The sequence below is a fragment of the Aethalodelphis obliquidens genome, unplaced genomic scaffold (assembly GCF_003676395.1).
Source record: "Aethalodelphis obliquidens isolate GAN/ISIS:26980383/991018 unplaced genomic scaffold, ASM367639v1 scaffold8, whole genome shotgun sequence".
Lineage (NCBI taxonomy): Eukaryota > Metazoa > Chordata > Mammalia > Artiodactyla > Delphinidae > Aethalodelphis > Aethalodelphis obliquidens.
Window position 1 is genome coordinate 28,450,574 of NW_020837952.1, and position 23,730 is coordinate 28,474,303.

General features: G+C 37.7%; 1 protein-coding gene across 4 annotated transcripts in view; it reads left to right on the forward strand.

Annotated features, from left to right (window-relative positions):
• The window catches only part of METTL25 (methyltransferase like 25), a 124,507-nt gene that overhangs the window by 17,637 nt on the left and 83,140 nt on the right, over positions 1 to 23,730 (forward strand). For all 4 annotated transcript variants that reach the window (XR_003432922.1, XM_027107115.1, XM_027107116.1 and 1 more), the window contains exons 4-5: positions 6,053 to 6,652; positions 9,265 to 9,412. Coding sequence is in view for 3 of the 4 variants with exons in the window: in XM_027107115.1 (XP_026962916.1) it covers positions 6,053 to 6,652; positions 9,265 to 9,412 (748 nt within the window). In the remaining variant the exon portion in view is untranslated. The remainder of the gene's footprint in view (positions 1 to 6,052; positions 6,653 to 9,264; positions 9,413 to 23,730) is intronic.

Sequence of the window (23,730 nt, forward strand, 5' to 3'; positions counted from 1 at the left end):
GCTGCTTTCTACCTGGCAGTTTCTACATTTCTTTTCCTGTGGGTTTTCTCTGTCTGCTGAAGCATGGCACTGCCAGCATACAAGTTCTGGGGATTAATTCCTCCCTGTCAGCATCCTTGAATTAATGACTAATACACGTTGATAAACAGATACATCAACTCCTGGACTTTCCAGGTGGGGTGACTATGAGGTATGTGTTCTACAGTAGCTCTCCAAGTTTCTCAGTGTGATTAAACCCAGGTTGTCCTAAAGTGGTATTTTGCTTAAGAACATACTATTTATTGGGCTTTCTTCCTTTCTCTTTTTTCTCTTCTCTATTTCCCTGTCAGTGTTTTCTTCACCTCCCAAATAAATCACTCATACTTAAATCTTCGAGGGGTATTTATTATTGTGCTTTATAACTTTACATTTCAACTACATTTATTCTTTTATTTATATGAAATATTACACAATAAATAACTTTAAATTAATAAAGTGGATTTATTTTATTTCTAAAGTGCAGAGAAAAAAATTTGAAATAGCATAATGTTTCATGTTAGACCTTCTCTAAGGGAACTTTTTTCATAGTGATGGAGATTGTATCTAGTGAGTGAAAAAAACCTGTATTAAAGACTTACAGGGTCTTTCTCTTGAAATTACTTAATAGCAATATTTGATTCTCAAAATAGTTAAGTTTGAAATGTATGACGTGTATACTATTTTTACTTTTAAAAAGCAGATTTAATAAATGTAGGTTTCATGGGGATAGTTGGAAACCCAGATACTAAAATCTTAACTTTACTAGTGACCAAAAAGAACTAGAGAAGAAAAAAAAACAATTGGTTTTTGCCTCAACCACATTGTTCCCTACATGCCAAAAACCTTTGCCTCTCTCATCCCCATTACCAAGGCTTCTTACTTCTTAATTTTTATTTCTAAAATATGTTCATTCATTCACACTTGAATGCATGCGTTCATTTATTAAATATTTCTTTGGCTCCTACCATGTATCAGGTGCCGTTATAGATGCTGAGGATACAGTAGTAAACAAAACAAAACACATCTTTGCCTTTATGTCATTTATACTCCAATGAGGAGAGATAGATAATAAAATCATTATAAGTATATTTTATTGTATCTGTTGATATACTTTAAGGAGAAAAAAAATAAAAAGGAAGTAACTAATTCAGGGATAGGGTATTAAAGCTTTTGATTAGGAAGAGAGGGGCAAGTAAGACCTCGTTGTAAAGATAGCATTTGAGTTAAGACCTCCTTCAAGAGGTAAGAGAGTTATCCATTAGAATATCCGGATAAAAAATTTTTTAGATGGAGGGAATAACACATTCAGTGGCCCTAAAGCAGGAATATACTTGGTGTATTCTTTTCTTTCTTTCTTTCTTTCTTTCTTTCCTTTCCTTTCCTTTCCTTTCCTTTCCTTCTTTCTTTCTGCGTTGGGTCTTCGTTGCTGCGTGTGGGCTTTCTCTAGTTGCAGCGAGAGGGGGCTACTCTTGGTTGTGGTGTGCGGGCTTCTCTTGTGCTCTAGGCACGTGGGCTTAGTTGCTCCGCGGCATGTGGGATCTTCCTGGACCAGGGCTCGAACCCATGTCCCCTGCATTGACAGGTGGATTCCTAACCACTGCGCCACCAGGGAAGCCCCACTTGTTGTATTCTTGGAAGAGCCAAGAAGCCAGATTAACTCCAGTGGTGAGAGCAAGGACAGAGTAGTAGGAGCTGAGGTTGGGGTGGCAGAAGCAGGTCATGAAGTTGTAGAGTCTTAGAGGCCATTGTGATGATTTGGGCTTTTGTCCTGAATGAGATGGGAAGCCGTTGGAGCCACTGGATCACTCTGACTGCCGTGTTGAGGAGTGTTATGAAGCAAATATTGGGTTGGCCAAAAAGCTTGTTCGGGTTTTTGTAACATGTTACAAAAAACCCGAACGAACTTTTTGGCCAAGCCAATATTTCCATTACCTTTGCACGCTTCGCATAGTCTTCATGACATTCAAGCTGGTCCTTTTCAGAAATTAGCTCATATGTAAGCATGAGCTTCCAGAGTTGAGGCAAAAAGCTTAGTAACAAAGGAGGTTAGTAGCAGGAGATAAGTTTAGGGAAGTGATGAGAGATTTTACTTAGAGGCGTGGTATGATCAGTCTTTGTCTTGCTCTCTTGAAAATAGACTCAAGGAGGGAAGGTGAGAGCAGGGAGATCATTGAGGAGGCTGTTACAATAACCTAGACTTAGAGTGCAATTGGTATGAAATACCCTTGGTAAGGCTAGGGATTTTTTCATAATTCAGGTGGAGGGTATGAGAGAAAGAAAGGAGTCTTGTTCTCCACCTGGGTATGGAGATACTATTAACTGTGATGGAGAAGATTATGGGAAGGGTAGGTTTTACAGAGACTATCAAGAACTTAGTTTTGAACATGTTAAATTTGAGATGCTTATAAGACATTCAAGTGGAAATGTTTAGGTACACTGTTGGATATGAGTATGAAGTTCATGGTAGAATTCCATACTGGAGTTATAAATTTGAAAGTCATTAGCTTATAATAGTAGTTAGATCTCCAGGTCAGTCAACAAAATATAACTCTCCTATCTGAAGTATAGTACCATACTAATACTAATATTAAGAAATGTAATCACTATGTGTAGCAATATTTCTGTGAGAAAGTCTTCTAAGCAGAATTAGGAAACAAGGAAGATACCTCCCACCAGGTATTACACTGGAGACTCCTCTATCTTCAAACCTATAAGATGATCCAGGAAGGAAAAGACGGTTGTGAATAAGGGGTAAGAGATCAGGATTGTGGAGGTTTTGCTACTCAGATAAGAGAGTTTGAAGACAAAAATATGTATGATTTATGTAACCTTTAATTGCAGAGTTTGCCATTCTCTTGCTAACACTGTATATATTACTGAAAGGCCAATTTGGAGAGGGATAAAAATCAATTTGGGTCAGTAAGATATAAGTGAGCTGATAGATTTTTCTAGGAAATTTTGCCTATTACTGAAAAGGGTTTCAGATATTATATTGTGAAGACATGATTCTTAGATTTTCCCCAGCCATCTTGCAACCAGAGGAATTACAAATACGTTGGCCCAAAGGCCATATGTGGTTGAGCCTCTGGTTAGTTCAACTACTTTACTGCCAGATTTCTTAAGTGAGGTGAGAGTTTTCTCAGTGATGGAAATTTGATATTCTGTTACTTGCAGCCAAAATTTTCCTCATTCACAAGTGGAATCGTTATATGAAGATCTGGGAACAAACTCAATTACCTCTTGGTAAGAAAACATCTGTATTGGGGGGAACAAATGTCCTGGTGCTTACAAGCAACCCATTGGTTGCTAGCATTAAGCTGCCATTGGCATCAGTGAATGTGTTTTTGTAGAAGGAAGGGAATGGAGAGCTTTGCTTTCTCTAGAGATTCAGATATGGGGAAATTGATTAATAGAATTTCTACTCTATAGCCCTTGTATTCATGAGTGTGGTATCTTCAGTTAGATTGTAGTTCCTTAGGATCAAGATATATAATTCTTCTGTATTTCCCATAATACCTAGCCTAGAGATTAACATTAAAAAGGGGGCATAGGTAATTATTTGTAAGCTAGACATCATTTATTGGAGTTTTACCTATGAATTGCAATTTTGCTTGAATTGAAATTTTTGAGGATTTCATTGATGATATGCATTATTTCAAATATAGGAAATTTTCCTTGAGTGGCTCATACTTATGTCAGGATTTAATTGATTTTAGGAATTAAAGATTAGATATAATGAGATTAGATAATGATTTCCTATGATAATATTTCTGTAATCCATTTATTTCTTATGAAATGACATGACAATACAGTAAACAATCTTGGTAATTTTATATGTCTTTTATCATTTTTAGTTTTATTGAGGTATAATTTATATATTCACCAATTCTAGGTGTACACTTTGATGCATTTGGTAATTGTATGCAGTTGTTTAGCCACTGTAATAAAAAATATTTCTGTCACCATAAAAAGTTGCCTCATACCCTTTTGCAAGATATTTCCTCCTCCATTCTCAAGGAATTACTGCTCTGCTTGTAGTTTTGACTTTTCTAGAACATCGTATAAATGGAATCAAATAGTATGTAGATGTTTGTGTTTGACTGCCCTTTAGCGCATAGTTTTTAGAGTCATCAATATTTTTATGTGCATTGACTCTTTATTCCTCATTTTTGGGTGTAGTATGCTACAGTATAAATATACCACAATTTGTTTTTCTATTCATTGGTTGATGGATATTTGAGTTGTTACCAGTTTTTTTGGCCGCTATGAATTTATTCACATACAAGACTTTGTGGACATGTTTGCATTTCTCTTGGGTAAATAGCCCAGAGTGGGATTTGTAGGTTGTATAGTATAAGTGTATGCTTTAACTCTGTGGTAAACTGCTGATGTTTTCCAAAGTGACTGTACCATTTTACATTTGTGTGTATCTCATTATGATTTTAGTTTGCAATTCCCAAAAGAGTAGTGATATTGGGCATCTTTTTATAGTGGTCATTTGTATATCTTCTTCTGTGAAGTGTGTGTTCAAATGTTCTGCCCATTTTTTAATTGGTGGCTTGTCTTATTATTGAGTTGTTAGAGTTCTTTATATATTCTGGATACAAACCCTTAGTCAGATATATGTTTTGCAAATATTTCTTACCCTTTTTAACTATGTATTTTGAATAGCAAAGGTTTTAATTTTAATGAAGTCCATTTTTCAATTATTTCTTTGTAGTTTATGCTTTTTATGTCCTACATAAGAAATCTTTTTCCCTCCCAATGTCACAAAGATATGCAGGAATTAAAGATATGCCTGCTTGGCATACGACATGCAAAAATCTTTTTTTCCCCATACAAACATCCAATTATACCCACACCATTTGTTGAAAAGACTATCTTTTCCTTTGAATTACTTTAGTTGTTTTGTCAAAAACCATTTGACTATATAACTGTGGGTCTATTTCTGGACTCTGTTTATTCCATGGATTTATATATCTATTTTTATACCAGCACTACACTATTTTGATTACTGTAGTTTTTTTCTTTTTTTTTTTGTGGTACGCGGACCTCTCACTGTTGTGGCCTCTCCCGTTGTGGAGCACAGGCTCCAGACGCGCAGGCTCAGCAGCCATGGCTCACAGGCCCAGCTGCTCCGCGGCACGTGGGCTCTTTCCCGGACCAGGGCATGAACCCGTGTCCCCTGCATCGGCAGGCGGACTCTCAACCACTGCGCCACCAGGGAAGCCCTGATTACTGTAGTTTTATATTGATTCCTGAATCAGTGTAAATCCTCAAATTTTTTCTTTTCAAAATCGTTTTGGTTATTCTAGGTACTTTGTCTTCTCATATAAACTGTAATACCTGCTTATGAATTTCTTTTAAAAACCCTGCTTGGATTTTGATTAGGATTGCATTGAATCTATATGTCAGTGTGACAGAATTGCCATCTTAATATTGAGTCTAACTATTTCATGAACATGGTATATCTTTATTTAGCTCTTTTAAATTTTTCCTATGCAATGTTTTATAGTTTTCAGTGTATAGGTCTTGCATAAGCTTTGTTAAATTTATTCCTAGATTTCTATTTGTATGCTATTTTAATTCAATTGGTTTTAAATTATTTTCTAATTGTTTTTTACTACTGTGATGCATATGTTCTGATGGTTCATTATTCATTTCTAATGAGCTTGTATCTTGACACATTGCTAACTTGACTTACTAGTTCTTTTAACTTTTGTATGCATTCCTTAGAATTTTCTACAGATACAATCATGTCATCTATGAAGAAAGACAATTTTACTTTCAATATTTATGTCTTTTACATCTTTTCCTTGACTTATTATTATACTGCTTAGAACTTCTCTTAAAATGTTGAATAAAAATAATGAGAGTTGTTGGTTTTTAATAGTAATCAAAAATTAAAATTAAAAAAAGCATAACAGGTTGTATAAATTATACACTCCTTTACTTGCTTTTTAAAAAGAATATCACGAATGCTTTCTATTACCATCTGACTAAAATCCTTTTAATTCATTCTGGTTTTCTTTAGATAATTGACCTGGGTTCTGGAAAAGGCTACCTAAGCTCCTTTTTGTCCTTGAAGTATGGCTTAAAAGTTTATGGAATTGATTCCTCAAATACCAATACTCATGGAGCTGAGGAGAGAAACAGGAAACTGAAGAAACATTGGAAAGTCTATCGTAGGCGGTCAAAATTAGATGTCAATGGACTGGCATTACAAATGACAAAAGAAAGGAAAGTGCAAGATGAAATTAAATTTAAAGCCGATATTGAGGGAGTATGTAACAGCAGTACTGCAAATCAAGAGAAGATGTCGACCTCGGACTTTCTGCAAGATTTTTCAGGCTCTGTAATTTCTAACATCAGAAAACAAATGGAAAACCTACATGTTTACTCACATCGAGAAGAAAATTTGTGTTTTGAAAATGCCTTTTCTCTTAGGGACCTTTTGCCTATTAATGCCATAGAACCTACTTCTTCATCCCATATACCCAAGAGAAAAATGTCTGAAGCAAATAAAGAGAGAAGAAAAATGACATCAAAGTCAAATGAATCCAATATATATTCACCTTTAACATCTTTTATCACTGCTGATTCAGAACTACATGATATTATTAAAGATCTGGAGGTAATTTTATTTTTTTAATTCCTTAATTTCATTTATATATAAAGGCTCTAAGACATAGAATTTAGTTTTAATGGTAGCTTACTTAACCTGCGTATCTTATTTGATTACATTAATATAAAGGACCAAGAAAATAAAATTATGTTCAGGCTTTCATGATTTCCACAGCTGTCAAAATCTGACAGTCTGACAATTATGATTTTCCAGAAGGGAGTACCCTCCACTCATTTGTAAGCCTAAATTAAACAGAAGTACTAATACAAAAGCTAGTCAGCTAAGTTCTCGTTATACAATTTATGAGTTGTTAAAATTCCAATCCAAGAAAGCTCTTACATTTTATTTAAATTTGAGGTAAAGATGTACCTAGGGCAATATTATGTTTAATGTTAGCCTTGGTAACCAAATTTGCAATTTTCTTGAGCAAGACCAACTTCTGTGTATTCTTAAAAAATTTGAACTTTTTCTAAAGTACAAGTATGTCAAGTTATGCAGAGATAATATATCTTAAAGACAATATTGTATGTGAAAACAATATTGTAGAGGAGTTTTTAGAAATCATTTGGCCTGACTCATTGTTTTAAAAAAACAGGGTAGTCTTTGAAGTTATAATATTCTACTCTTGTTAAATTTTTTGAAAATTCTTCCCTAAAGAATGAATAAACAAAAGATACCAGAATTCTTTATAAATTTAAATCCTTGTTTGGTAGCTAACCAGTGTTTTGTTACTTTGTCATTTTAGAATGGGGAATTTTTCTTTTTCCCAGATATTTCAGGATTTCACTAATTATGGGAAACCGGTTAATCCTCATTAATTGTTTTTCCTATATATGAAATCAGTAATTAAGTTATAGCTTAACCTTCTGTTAGGGTTAAACAGCCCCAATTACTTTAACCTGACTTAAAAATGTATATATTTTTAGTGCTTATTATCATATATTTATGTTTTTAAAAGTCTTCTGGAAAATATATGATCAAAACTATATGCAGACTTTTATAAGCATTTGACTTATAAAAGATATGCCGGAAGATTATTTCTTGGGTCCTTAGTTAAGTAGCAATTTAATAACCAGAATTAACCAATACCTCCCATCTCCTCCCCTCTCCACCCTACAACACACACACACAATACTTAAATATTTTACTGTTAGGATAATATGCTGATTGTGTATTTTTGTTTGCCACCTGCTGGTATTTTTAACTAACCTTGTGTGATGAATACACTGAAAAATGAGATTAAATATTTTGGTGTTATCTTTAGGGAGAACTAGCCTAAAAGAGAGAGATTTATGTCTTTGTTATCTACCCTTAATTAGCAATAAGCCCTTTCTCTCTGAATTCCTTTTTTATTTATAACATTATAATGTCTAAATAAAACCTACCCAAACTATGTAATCATTGAGAAAAGCAAAATAGTTGCACAACACTCCAGAAATTGTGCTTTGAAGAGAATGTTGGTTGAAGCGACAGAATGTTCTATCAGGTTGAAGCAACTTACAGGTACAGTTAATTTTCTTCAGAAAGGTAACACTTCAGCTCTGTCTATGTCTACATTATATGGGCTAAAATCACATTTTTGGTAAAATAACTTAAGTGAAAAAATTGTATTTGTTCTGAAGATAGTTATAAAAATATACTTGATTACAACTTAATGTCTATTATTTTGAATTTATAACATGATGATGTTGATGTAAGAATAGAAGACGTTTACTGAATTTTACTGGATGCCAGAGATTGTACAAAGTCATTTACCAGTATTAACTTATTAAAGTCTTGCAATAACCCATTGAGGTGAGATACTATTATTAGCCTCATTTTACAGAAGAGGAAACTAAGGAACTGAAGAGTTAAAACAAACAAACGATATATTGATCAAGATTCTGTGAGTCCATGCCTGTGCACCCATTCTGTATGTGTATACATCTAAATTACGCTTTGGGTAATTAGGAGAACATTTCATAGAATTTTTACATAAAATTCGTGTTATAAAATTTAGAACAAAAACTTTATATTGAATTTAATCTTGTCATATTTGATGCAGTGAATGAACTAAGTAAACTTTTGGTGTTGGTGTTACATAAAATTCGTGTTATAAAATTTAGAACAAAAACTTTATATTGAATTTAATCTTGTCATATTTGGTGCAGTGAATGAACTAAGGAGACTTTTAGCAACACTTAATTTTTTTTTATGACAATGTTTTATAAGTTTCGATGGGTATGGGTGAAGAAGTGAATTTTAAAAATTGACTAGTAAGGTATTAATGTGTCTCAAATCATAAATTTGTCCTAGTAATGCAGGCTATGTTGTATTGATCCAGCGTTAATTTGAGTAGTCATTAAGCAAATATTAGTTGTAAAAGAAACCAGAGAAAATTCAAATGAGTAAGTAACCAAAAACACTAGAAAATCAACTGAAAGTTATGTCAGTTTTGGTAAAAGATCGGTCATTTTGCCTTTAAAGGCAATAGTTATTTGTTCTGAAAATAAAAGACATACAATACTTTCTAGGTAAAATTTCATCATTTTAAAAAGCTCTACATCTTCTAATAAACACTTAAATGTTTTTTAACCCTCCTTTTAATTTCCAAAATTTATTTTTTCTTCTCATTTTTTAAGGATTGTTTGATGGTAGGTCTGCATACTTGTGGTGATCTTGCTCCAAATACTCTGCGAATATTTACTTCCAAGTCTGAAATCAAGGGAGTTTGCAGTGTGGGTTGTTGCTACCACCTCTTATCTGAAGAGTTTGAAAACCCACATAAAGGTACAATTCTTCATATCCCATAATTTTATTTATTTGAGCATAATGGCTGCTTTGTATCTCTCCTTTTTTTGTTGTTGACATTACTGTCACTTTGAATTAACATTTGAGATAATATCTGATATTCTTGCAATATTAGAAATGTTACATCAAATGAAATTTGATGAACTATCACTTGCATTGTATTTTATTATAGATTTTTTAGTCATAGTATGGTCTTAATGAATGCCGAAAACTGCAAATATGTGAAATTTTTGTGTGGTGTATTTTTAGAGAACTTCGGTTTAAAAATATTTGTAAGATATACATTTACTAAGGTAGTAAAGCTAAGTTATTTTGTCATAAATATAGAATGGACAAGGTTTGTTTTCATTTCCAAAGCCTCAATTTTGTAACGAATATTGATATTTGTCCCCTCAAAAAGTTTCTTACTGTAGTTTGAAGGATCAAAATACTATGATTTTAAAAAGCTAGAAAACTGTGCAATTGTATGAAAACTGTGCTCCCTGGGCTGAGAAGGTGCCTGAGGAGCAAAGTACAGAGTACGTTGACAGGACTGAAAGCACCTACAACCCTTCATCCAGAGCAGCTCCTGAAATTCCTCTCTTTGATCCATTTTATATGTTATATCTCTTACTAGACACATGGCTTCAAAACCACAGGTTCAGGTTAGATGGTTATCTATTGATATTAGCAGTTCTCTTTTCTGTTAGTTTAGTGAAGTGTTTATCAACATCCAGTGTCCCTTGCTAAGAATTTTTAGGTCAGGAAGTTGTGTGAATATAGATGGTATTGCTTGCTCTTTTTCTCAATTTTAAAACCCAGATGACTGTAAAAATTTGATTATTTGTCATTTAGTCATTTCCAACCGGTAAAAATGATGATTGTATGATTCTACTGAAAATTGCCTGGGTGAAACAGGTCATCCTTAAAACTGGCAAAGGTTTTTGGGGAAAAGAGTTAATTGAATTTGAATTTTTTATGTCAGGGTTCTAAAAAGTATCTTTTAGGAAAAGTACACAGAAGTAAAATTGTCCATATATAGAGATACACAGAGTGAGAGAAAGAAAGCAAATTGGCAAAAAGTTAAGAATAGTTTAATTTAAATGAAGAATATATGTTTGTCATGCCATTATTTCCAACTTTTCTCTGAGTAAAAAAATTTTCAAGATAAAAATTGGGGGGAAAAGTGAACCTAAAAAGTTATTTATTCTATGTGTACGGCCCCGGGCGTCCCCGGGAGTCCCGACCAGCAGGACAAATCCTTGTGAGTCCGAGGAGGAACCTGTGGGGGTTGAAAAAAGGGGGAAGGGCAGGAGACGCGAAAGAATGGAGGCAAGACAAAATCCTGATCAAGCCTCAAACTTTTATTGCTGCGGTAGCTGTATTTATACACTGCAGAGAAAGGGGGGCGGGATTCAGAATAAGGGAAGTACTTGGCTAATCATCATTGGTGCTGCGTGCGCGGGCTTTCATTTTAGGCGCGAACTTCTATCTCATAAATCAGGAAGAGAAGCAGGGTGTCGGCCATCTTCTAATGGCGAAAACTTCTTGGCTCCCAACATTTCCTCCCTTTTTATTTCTTTTAAGGAGGTGGGCATTAACCGAGTGAGGGAGTAGTGACCTGAATCCTCCCGTGGACAAGGTATGTGTGTCCACACTCATCGGCTCTTGGTATCTTTTGGGGAGGAGAGGTAGAGCCAAAGATAATCTTAGCTACTAAAAGCCAAAAACAATGTTTAGATACCAACCTCTATCATAATTCAGGTATACTCACAGGGAATAACAGAGATTACCTTGTATATACATATATACGCGTTTTCCCTTGTGCATGCTTTGCTGCCACGCTCAACTCGGTACCCATACCCTCCATCAAAGAGGGGGGTAGGCATGTCTCTGTTTCATGCCGCTCCAGTGGAGGGGCAGCCAGAATCATCCTTTGGTTCTGCTTCTGTAATGGCGAGGCGATGGTAATGTATCAGGTTAAATTTTGAGGCAAGTGGGGAGTGCTTTCAGCCTGTCCAACAACCAGCAAAGATGACAGGATCAGGGTCACAACGGATAGCTCATGTCGTCTCTGCCGCTCTTTCAATATTAGGAGGGTCTCCATCTTTTTCTGAAAAAGAAAAAGAAATACAATCTCAGGGAAAAGGGCCCTGGATAAAATTTATTACTTTATAGAACTTATAGGTTTAATAAGGCGCTCAGGCAACCAGCGTGCTCCACCTTCTTTGGTATTATATACACATGCGGATCCCCTCCCCCAGATGAGGAGTGGATCGGGTCCATGCCATTTAAAGGTCAAAGGGTCTTTCCACATAACTTGTGCATATTGATTTTTAGTTTCTTGATGCCAAAGGCGATCGGCGGCAGATCTACCATTATTATCTAATTGTAAAAAATTAATTACAAACAGGGCATGACTAAGAATATTTTTTGGGGAATTTTTTGTAGCAGTTAAATCATTATTTTTAAGCTTGGAAATGGTATTTTTAAGGGTTTGATGGGCTCTTTCTACTATGCCTTGACCCTGGGGGTTATATGGAATTCCCGTAAGATGTTTTATTTGAAGCCGGGTGCAAAAATCTTGGAAAGCCTGGGAGGTATACCCAGGCCCATTATCTGTTTTAATTATTTGAGGCTTGCCTAAAACTGTAAAACATTGGAGCACATGTGAAATAATGTTTTTTGTGGCTTCTCCTCCCTGAAGGGAGGCATATATAAAGCCGCTAAAGGTATCAATGGACACATGAATAAATTTTAATTTTCCAAATTTAGCAAGATGGGTAACATCCATCTGCCAGATTTCATTAGGTAATAGACCTCTTGGGTTTACCCCAAGATGTGGAAGAGGTAAAAATGTAACGCACCCTGGACAATTTTTTACAATTTGTCTTGATTGTTCTCGAGTAAGCTTAAACATTAAGCGAAGAGTATGTGCATTAACATGATGTAGCTGATGAAATTGAGTAGCTTGAGAAACAGAATCAGAGGTTACGGTGCACATCAGGCGGGCATTTTTATCAGCTAAATCATTGCCCTGAGAGAGGGGTCCAGGAAGATCTGTATGAGCCCTAAGATGATCAATAAAAAAAGAAGCTTGTCTTCGAAGTATAAGACTTTGAAGTTGTTGAAAAAGGGGAACAGCATTGGAAGAGGGTTTAATATATGGAACAGTTTCTAAAAGGGGGACGGACAAAGCTATATATGAGCTGTCCATATATAAATTAAAGGGGATATTCTGTAACATCTCAAAAACCTGAAGAATGGCAAAAAGCTCAACAAGTTGTGCTGATAAAAAGGGGGACTGTACCCTATAGGGCTGATTATTTATAACAAATACAGCAACACCGGATGATGATCCATCAGTGAATACTAGGGCAGCATCTCCCAGAGGAACAGCAGAAGTGATTTTGGGAAATATAAACAGATGTTTTCTAGCAAACTGAAGGAGCTTATCAGGTGGATAATGATTATCAATATTACCCTGAAAGGAGGATAAGGAAACAAGCCATTTATCATCAGTTTGTAATAACCAACCAAGCTCTTCTTTGGTATAGGGGAGAATCAAATGATCAGGATCTCTGCCAAAAAATTGACGGCTTTTTTCTCTGCCCAAAGTAAGAACCTGTGCTACTAAGGAAGGGTAGGTCTTAAGCACTTTATTAGGAGATGTGGACAAATGTATCCACAAGAGGGGATGATCTTGCCATAGGACTCCAGTGGGTGTATGTGCAGTGGCACAAGTAATCAAACTAAAGGGACGACCATAATCTAAAAAGGTAATCTGTTGACATCTAATGGCCTTTTCTACTAATTGAAGAGAATTTTTAGCCTCCTTAGTCAGCCTACGGGGTGACAAGGGATCTGATGGCCCTTGTAAAATTTCGAATAAGGGTTTTAACTCTCCCGTAGTAAGTTTAAGATACGGTCGTAGCCAATTAATATCTCCCCAAAATTTTTGAAAATCATTGAGGGTTTGCAAATGTGATACTTGTATGTGTATCTTTTGAGTGGTAATTATTTTTTTTGTTTAATTCGAAACCAAGATAATAGTATGGATCTTTTAATTGTACCTTATTTGAAGCAATTTGAAGGCCAGAGGAAGCAAGATTATCTTTTAAATCTTGATAACACTTAAGGAGTTCATCAGTTGATTTTCCAGCCAAAAGAATATCATCCATATAATGAATGATATAGATACCAGGCCAACGAGCCCTAAGAGGGTCTACAGCTTGTGCAACAAACTTTTGACATAAGGTGGGGCTATTGGCCATACCCTGCGGGAGGACCTTCCATTGAAAACGTGGCATTGGGCCTTTAAAATTAATTACTGGGAGACTAAATGCAAAACGCTCTCTATCCTGAGGATGGAGAGGGATAGTAAAAAAGCAATCTTTAAGATCAATAATGATTTTAAAATAGCCAGCTGGAATGGCAATAGGAGAAGGCAAGCCAGGCTGTAAAGCTCCCATAGTAAACATTGTTTTATTAATTTCCCTAAGATCTTGGAGAAGTCGCCATGAGCCAGATCTCTTTTTTATCACAAATATAGGGGTATTCCATGGCGAAGTAGTGGCTTCTAAATGTCCAGCGGCCAATTGTTCCTGCACTAACTTTGTGGCAGCTGTAAGTTTTTCTTCTGTTAGAGGCCATTGGTCCACCCAAACGGGATCATTAGTTTTCCATCGTATTTTGTCCGCATGGGGCACAGGAAGGTCAATGGCCGCTAAGAAAAAGGCGAACTGCCTAGGCCCTGGCGATTTATGTTAGATGCCAGGGAAATAGGTCGTGTAATACCCTGATTATTTTTTCCTAAGCCTAAGCCTGGTAGAAACCCTTGGTTTAGCATTTGTTGGGTCACCACCTCATTGGGGCTGGCCATGATTAACTTTAATTGTGACAGGATGTCACGTCCCCAAAGATTCAACGGGATATGTGGCAAAATATAAGGTTGTACCTGTCCAGTATTACCTTCAGTATCTATCCATGTAAGAACTTTAGAACTCCGTTTAGGATTGGTAGAATGTCCTATGCCTTGTAAATGAGTTATAGACACTGTACAAGGCCAAGAGGAGGGCTAATATTTTTCCGAAATAACTGTTGCATCGGCTCCTGTATCGACTAAACCCTCAAATTTCTTTCCATCTAACCACAGGGTTAGGAGTGGCCTTTCAGGAGTAATTTGTTGGACCCAATAAACATCTGAGGAGCCAAAAGCAGCATCTGCTCTAGGACAATTAGTATGGCTCTTATTTAAAGAATTTAGGGGCAACAATACTAACTGTGCTATCCTTTGACCTTTAGGGATTGATATAGGGCCTTGTAAAGCAGATGCCAAAAGGGTAATTTGACCTGAATAATCATTATCAATAACACCAGGTATAATTTGGAGGCCAGCCAAAGCGGAACTACCTCTTCCTAAAATTAAACCAAAAGTATTTGGGGGCAGGGGGCCATAAACTTCTGTGGGAATTGGTTGTACTCCTTGTTCTGGGACTAATATTGAGTCGGTGGAGGCACAGAGGTCCAATCCTGCGCTTCCGGGTGTGGCTCGACAGAGGGAGCCAACATCTGGGTGCAGGGAACTTGTCCAGATTTTTGAGGAACAAACCGAATTGCCCCTTGGTTTGGTTCCAAGGAAGGGGCCAGGGGCTGGCCTGTTTTTTGGGGAGCAATTGGCCATTTATATCCGTTTTTGAAAAACATTCTGAAGACCAATGTTTGCCTCTTTTACAACGAGGGCAAACGGTGGTGGGAGGAGCCCGGGATTGATATTGGGGTTGTTGTGGGTTAGCCTTTAATGACTGTCCTTGTCTATGTAATGAACAATTCCGGGCAAAATGTCCAGGTTGTTTGCAATTATAGCAAGTTTTTTGTTGTTTATCTAGGACGGATGTATCTTTAATAAAATCTTTTAGAGCAGCTCCAATCGCAAGACCAACAGAATGGGAGGGACCAATTCCGGAGCACAACTTAATGTAATCAGCCAGGCTACCACCACGATGAGCCCGAAGGGCAGCTTGGCAGGCCGGATTGGCATTTTCATAAGCTAAATGTTTAACAAAGGCATTATCAGTTTCACTATCACCCACTACACGCTCGGCGGCGTCCGTGAGGCGGCTAATAAACTCACAATAAGGCTCTTCTGGTCCCTGGCGAATTTTTGCCAAGGAAGTTGTGGGCGAACCCTTAGGCGGAAGACGGCGCCAGGCCTTAAGGCCAGCATGTTGTATTTGAGCCAACAAACCAGGGAGAAAAGCAGCCTGAGACTCATTGGATTCATAGGGGGGACGGCCAAGTAATTTATCTCGGGTCCATGATCGGGAAGTTCTGTTTTCAGCATTTCTTTGGGCAGTTTCTCTACAATTTTCTGCAAATTCAGTGCGCCATAAAACAAAATCTCCCCCAGAAAGGGTGGCCCGAGCCAGGGTAAGCCAATCATTTGGGGTCAGCCAGCGATCGCTTAATCCCTCCAAGATTGCCAATGTATAAGGGGCTGTGGGCCCATAATTATTGACAGCAGATTTTAAATCTTTTATATGTTTTAAATTGAGGCGGCGATATTTATGTTCAAAAGGGCCGCCCCCAGAAGAATTATGAATATCTGGTCCCTCATCAGGTTCAGGAGATTCTTCTCCCTCTTCCTCTTCCCCTTCCTCACTATCTTCAGCTTGAATTTCACCTTGAGTGGGTAAATTTTGACTGCGAGTAACAGGGAAGGCTAACTTAATGGATCCTGGTTTTTGTCGAAGCGGGGGTTTATTGGGACCGTTCGAGACATTAAAAGAAGTAAGCTCCACCTCAAGGGCCTTAAGCTCCTTTAGGAGATCCAAGCGTTCCCGTTTTTGTTGTAAAACATCTCCCAAAGAGGAAATTTCCTGGGTTAAGGCCATCTTAGCCTGTCGAAGGGGATCAATCGGGGGCAATGGGAGCAGGGGCGCTAAAGGCAGGCATCTGATGAGGAGTATTATAAGATGGTGGAGGCTTCAAAAGGGGGAATCCCCAGGGATTATCATTGCGATGATAACGAGCAGCCTGCTCATCGAGAGTTTCCTGATCTTGGGGGGAAAGCTGGTCATCATTGGGATCACCCTTAATAGCAGTAAGGGAAGGATAAATCTTTGGGATAACTTTATCATCTGTGGGATAATGATGACCGGTTTCTGGAATTTTTTGGGAACTCTTCATTTGAACCCATATCAATGGTAACGGATGGACAAGCTGAATGGAGACGAGAGGCTGCTTTAAGAATTGTTTCCCCGGTCTCTACAACCTTTTGGACATCGGGGTCAAAAAAATGACCCATGAGAATCTCCCTAATTAAATTCCAATACGAAAATGCAGTCACAGGCACTTTAGAAGGCCCAAAGGTTTGATAATAATCATTTAAACAATTTCCTACACGATTCCAGCATTTTTTATCTATTGTCCCTTCCTGTGGGAACCATGGGCAAACATCAGACAAGAACATAAAAAATTCACGCAAATTTTTTCTAGCCTTAATCTTCCGCATCTTGAGGGAATCCTCGATCCCCTGAAGAAAGAGTTCATGGGAACTCAATTCCTGTCCCATATTTATAGCTCCGCTTACCGTATCCTCAGGTCACGACTGCCGAAGGGCGGCCAGTCCTCCGGGGACCTAATCAAGCTGCACTTTCGAGTAAGTCTCGCGGCGGCTCAGTGGGTGCCTGGCCAGGCGTTCGTAAGCGTGCTACCTCCGTCAGGATCCGTTCCTCGAGCCCCACGTTGGGCGCCAATTGTGTACGGCCCCGGGCGTCCCCGGGAGTCCCGACCAGCAGGACAAATCCTTGTGAGTCCGAGGAGGAACCTGTGGGGGTTGAAAAAAGGGGGAAGGGCAGGAGACGCGAAAGAATGGCGGCAAGACAAAATCCTGATCAAGCCTCAAACTTTTATTGCTGCGGTAGCTGTATTTATACACTGCAGAGAAAGGGGGGCGGGATTCAGAATAAGGGAAGTACTTGGCTAATCATCATTGGTGCTGCGTGCGCGGGCTTTCATTTTAGGCGCGAACTTCTATCTCATAAATCAGGAAGAGAAGCAGGGTGTCGGCCATCTTCTAATGGCGAAAACTTCTTGGCTCCCAACAATTCTAAAGTATATACCCAAATATTTACATTAGTTTTTAGCCCTTTTTGTGCATCTTTCCTAAAAGAAATGAAAAAAAAAATACTTTAATACAATCACAGTTTTACAGCTTTTAAAATATTAAATGCAAAGTGTTTTCCTGGATCAGCAAGCATAAAATTTTGGATAGGGAAGTTTTTGTTCTTAGTTCAAGAGCTTCCTGTTCTATACGTACAATGAAATGGGTTTTTTTAATAATTGGCTTAGTTCAGGGTAGGTGTAGCCGTTTGGTGTGTCTTTCAATTCAGAGATACTGTCTTACAGTGTAAGATCTTTAATTTCAGTTGCCCACTTCCTTCTTTCACTTTATCATCATGCCCCCCCAAATGCCTTCCCCTTCCAAAGGGCCTCCCTCTCCTCTTTAGGTGATACATCTTAAGTCTGCCATCTCTGGTGGGGCTGGACCCTTGCAGCCATTGCTCAGTATCGTCAGGTCTCAGACCTAATCTCTGTACTTTACACCACGAGTGGGGATCCTCTCTTTTGGCAGCGCGCTCTGTTCTCTGTCACGCACATTTTTCTACATCTGACTCTCCTTCTGAAGTGATCTCCAGACCTGGTTCTGCTGGCTTGAGATGTTTATTTCTTCACTTACATTTAAATCAAAATGTGTAGTGTACATGTGGCTTATGAGTAATTTTATCTATTCTCTGTCTGGTTTTTGTTGAGTATGTAAAGAAATTCAGATTTAAGTGGCTGTCGTTATTTTATGACAACCAGGATATGTCATTGGTACATTTTTCATCTGATGTCTGGTTCTTTAGTTCTGTTCTTTAAGGGGGTTGGCAGAAGCTACTTGCCAGGGTAGGAAAAAAATTAAGAGAGTGACCAGTTGCTCCTGTGCCTGTCCATTTTCTGTCAGTCTTTAGGTACCTTTTTTTTCCCTAGTCAAATAGTTGCTTAATATTCTTAATTATACGTATTTATAATGTGTTTTAATAAAGTATAAACAGACATAAGGGAAGATATATATTTTTAGAGCTAAGTAAAAAGATTAGAGAGAGACCTTTGGGTTATGAGACCACTTTAGTTAACTTTTCTAACACACTATTGCATTAAATTGTTTAGAAGAATTTATTGACCAGGTGTTCAGACTGAAATGAGAAATATCTTTGAATAAGGCATATTCAATAGAGAGGCCTTTGCACAATCTGAAGGAAGAAGAAGGGTTAGTGCATCCACATCTTCAGCCTCTCCCACTTCGTTTCTGCCATGGAAAGATTTGATAGATTTATGAGTAGAGTGTAGACACTAGTTTTTATTCACTTTTGTATCTTCAGAACTAAGCACATTGCCTCAAACATGGTTCATGTTGATCAATGTTTGTACAATGTGTGTTGAATAGATAATTGAGTGGCAGTTACCTTGTTCACTGCATCGATAGGATGACTTTGGGCCCAGGACTCAGGCAAGAAAAAGTGTTGGAAAGGTTTGTTAATGACAGTGACTGGCAGCCACAAACTCTCATTTTCCCTTCTTACAGGCAGAGTTAATTCATGGAAAGGCCTTCCTGTCAAAAATATCTTAACCATTGAGAATCATTGAGATTATCAGGTAAACAATACTAAGCTTAAGTGGTTAAAGCTAATAGTAATACCTTAATGTTATTTGATTTCCTCATAAATACCTGAAAAGAACAGAGGGTTGGGAACCTTGCTCGTCAGAAAAAACAAAGAGTAAGCAGGAAGAAACAGGACTAAGTGATATGATGAATTAGGTGAAGATGTATGCAATGTGAGTACCTTCAAATACTTTGGAAGGAAAGAGTTGGAAAGCCAAGAGATAGGAGAAAAATAAGTGATAGGAATAACAAAAGCAACCTTGGTTCATGTTGCAGTTTTGTCTAGCTTTGGACTGCCACATTTTCTCATCTCAAAAACCAGCTGGCAAAAGTCACTCCCTTCTGTCTTTCCCACACCCCTGTTTCCATTTTTCTTGCCTTATCTTGGCTATAGTAAAAGGAGAGAAGATATGAACCATCTCCTGCAATTTTTATCACACTGTTTCTCAACTCTGGCTGCCCAGTTGGATCGTATATGACAGTTTCGGTGTCTAGATGCCTGGGACCCACTTCTGGCCTTCTAATGTATAATCTCTAAGGGTGGGATTTGAATATAAGTATTTTTAAGAAGCACTATAGGTAATTCTGATGAACAGCATCGTTGAAAACAAGTGTTTGTTATGGTTCCTAAGAAGACAATTTTAGAAGATGTTCTATAGAAATATATTCAAGGTTATTCGTAGTTAAACTCTCCCATGCAGAGACTTAGGTGGACTCTGCTCATGTGCTCGTTTGCATATCCAAACCAAAGGCTGAACCCAGAAGGGTCCACAAGGGTATATCAGAGTCTAGAGTGCAAAGTAATTAACCACCCCCCCAAAAGTCCTTGAAGCATAGAGCTCAGAGTGAAAACCCGGGGAAACCAAACATAGAGGGCATAAATGCACAATAAAGTTAAGGTTTAGAAACTAGACAAAATCAAGGGGAAAAATGTAGAACAAGAAAAGAATGTCCAAGATAATTATTATGAGCACCACTAGAATTTTGATAGCTTAACTTTACTGATGAGCAGTGACGTCTCTGTGTGTGTGAAGGCAGACAACAGCAAACAGTTTGTTCTTGTCTACTTAGCAGTGACTGTTTGCAAAGATGGAATATGGATGTGGTCTTATTTTGTATATATGGCATATGCTATATAGTCCTAGTATTCCTTGCTAAAATAGAAATCCACCACTGTACAGTTTGATCATTATATTAAAATAACTAACTTATAGGACAAGGTGTTCGCATGGACAAGGTTAGAGTATTTCCTGTCATATGTCTAGGACTAGGTTCCATGGAGTTATATTTCTGAATAATCAAGTATGGCATGTGTCTCTCCCTTCATATCTTACACACCTGCCTCTAACCCTCAGTTTGTTTGCACAGCTGTTTTTAAGTTTGGATTGGGGCAGTGTTGCCCTTTGGGATGTAAATTTGAGTTATTAATAGTCCAACATAGTACAGTAGAAAAGTCTGGTATGTACACTGCAACTTTTTATGATGATGTGTACTATGTAAACAATATGTGTTTTACATGAATATGTTTACCCAGTATGCTGTGGTAGACCATAGAGGTGGTCTGTCATGAATGTTAATTTTCAAAAATACCTCAAAACTCTCTGAGCAATTATGAATACCAAAGTTCTACCATATGTTTTAAAAACTGCTTTAAATATTTATACATTATAAGCCAGTAGTTCCTAGGAGAACACGAAATACCAGAAACAGTATTATTTAATGCAGTGCTTTATAGAATATATATGTTTTCCCAAGCTTGACTTGTTTCAGTGTTTTGTCTTAATATTATCATTATCATAATTAATTTGAAATATTGATATTATATCTTCCCCCTGAAGTTTGAGAGAGAACTTCTTTTGGTTGTTTTTCCCATAAAGGTAGAAACATGCTGAGCAAACACTACTGGTTACCTATCCAGATCCACATCTCTCTTCTTCCTTGCTAACTGAACTATGATTTTGTTCAAGCATCAGTTATTAGGAAGATTGAGCCCTGCTATAGCCTCAGAAATACGTGACTCTCAATCTAAATTAGTTATGGTAATTCCATTTATTTAGGAAAGGATATGAGACACAGTTCTTATCAATGAGGAGCATATCTACTAGAGAGTTTCCTGGGAAATTTTTTTTTTTCTGTTAAAAGTGAACACAAGACAGAAGCAGCGCTTTTTTTCTGCCTCTGGACTTTATCATGTGTATGTGTTTTTTCAGCCTAACGTGTCAACCTGCTATGTATTCTGCCAGAAATTGATGTTAGTGCTGTAACTGAGTCATTCAGGCCCAGTCCGAAGAATGAATGGTAATTTTCTTTTCCTGTATGTTTATATGATCATATCTGAGGCCTAGGAGTGTAGCACGAGTAGAGAAAGAGCTGGGGTCCTACAAAGTCAGATCAGGTGGTTTCATAGAGCTTATTGAGTGGCCTTAATAGGAGCTCCTTCTAGAAGCAGCCCTTGTCTGGGCAGAGACTTATGCTTGGTCTCTCCCTACCTCTTCCCAGCCCAATGTCAGGGAGTCTGCTAATATCATTAGTGCCTCCAAATACTGCAGATCTGCAGAGTCAAATATGAGTGGTGTAACCCTTGAAAGCCTATGGCCTACCTTCATGTTTACCCCGGCCTTAATGTTTTACCGGGGAATTAAGGTGATCCTCCCTAGAGCTCTCCATCTCCTTTTGTTTTTTTAACCAAAGGAGGGCTGTAGATCATCTTGTAGTGGCATCTTTCAACCTGGTCCTGCCATTTCTGTATCAAATAGAAATTTGTTAAGGGGATATGATACCTTTCTTACTGTAAATTGTTTCTCAATATGTCACCAGTAGGAATTTTAAGGGAGGAGGCTAGATTCTTATATAGTCATCTTCAGTGTCTTTTAGAATTAACAATTGGTTTCATTGCTTTAAATTTAGAGGTACTTCACCTGGAAAGGTATCTGGATGTTGAAGGAAAATACTTTGAGCATGTTATTTGAAATTGTAACATACTGCTTAAAAATAAATGTATCTTATATTTTGAGATCTTTTGGATATTCAGTATATACTGTTAAAAACTCCTAAGATAGTATTAGCTAGTTATTATCAGCATTACACCATGTATTGTAGCTACAGAAAGGTATGACTAATTTCTTAGTCAAGTAAATAGCAGTGAATTAATCTCATCATTGCAGCAGTGCACACAATTGCTGTCTTTTCAGTAAAGATTTAACAGTATTTTCTATCTCATGTAATATGTATTTTATTAATCAAATCTCTTTGTTTGCTTTCATCTTTTTTTTTTTTTTTGTGGTACTTGGGCCTCTCCCGTTGTGGCCTCTCCCGTTGCGGAGCACAGGCTCCGGACGCGCAGGCTAAGCGGCCATGGCTCACGGGCCCAGCCGCTCCGCGGCATGTGGGATCTTCCCGACCAGGGCACGAACCCGTGTCCCCTGCATCGGCAGGCGGACTCTCAACCACTGCGCCACCAGAGAAGCCCTGCTTTCATCTTTTAATGCTAGAAGTTTGGAGGATGTAGAAGAATAAAGTGTGGTTTCTTTTTTCAAAAGAGCATGTGCTTTACTTCCATTTCCAGCCGTGTATGATTTTTCTGAGGAACTCTCCTGCTATAGTTCAGCTAGACCCTGCCTAAATTAGAACATGTATTTTTTTAAGCATTGCTGACTCTACCAAAATAAGGGAAATCTCCCTGGATCAAGAAAAATCAAAACCAAAAAATTAAAAGGAGAGAAGGGGAAGAGAGAGGAAGAGGAGTTGAAACTAGAGCAGGGAACTGTGAGCCATAAGATAGCAGATGGTATTGTCTTAAGGCAAATGCTGGTCCCATTGGGATCTAGAGACTAACGTTGGGCCCCTACATGGTGGGGGAGCTGGACCTGAAAAGCTCATACTAAGCCATGACCTTGAATGAGACAAGGCAGTCTTCCGTCAGTCCCATGCCGAAGCAAATTCAAATCTTTGTGGGGGAATACTTCCCAAATTCTGGCCTTTGGAATTTCTACTGATTAAAATCTACCAAATGTAAGCTCAGAACTTAAAAAAAAAAAAAAAAGGTAAATCACCAAATCTGGCTGGCTAGGTATCCTGCCTGCCCCTCACCCCATTCAACTAAAAATACTGAATGTAATTAAATTTCATTTCTTAAAAGCATTGAAATACTGGAAAGATACATAGTATTTATCAAGTCAATGTACAGGAGAAGGTAGGAGTCCACAAAGATGATGGAAATGCTGAAGCTACTAAGGGTATTTGTATACCATGGCAAACTTGAGCTTTGGTTTCAAAGCCCTGCAAGGAGTGGGTTACAGATGATAAAACTTGCACTTAGGCAAACACAGAGAGCAGTCCCATAGGACAGACTCTCGTAAGTTGAGACCACAAGGATAAGGACTAAAGTTAGAGCAGCTGTAGTAGAAATAGAGTAGATTGAAACATTTAAGATTATGTAGAGGAGTAGAGATAAAGGAGAAGGATTGTCAAGGACTATTATCAGATTTCTGTTCCAAGCCACTGGGTAGGTGATGGTACAGCTTACATGATGGGAAAAACTAAGGAAGGACCAAGTTTCAGGGCAAAGTTTTGAACATGCTTAATAATTTGAGATAGCTTTATATATGAGTGA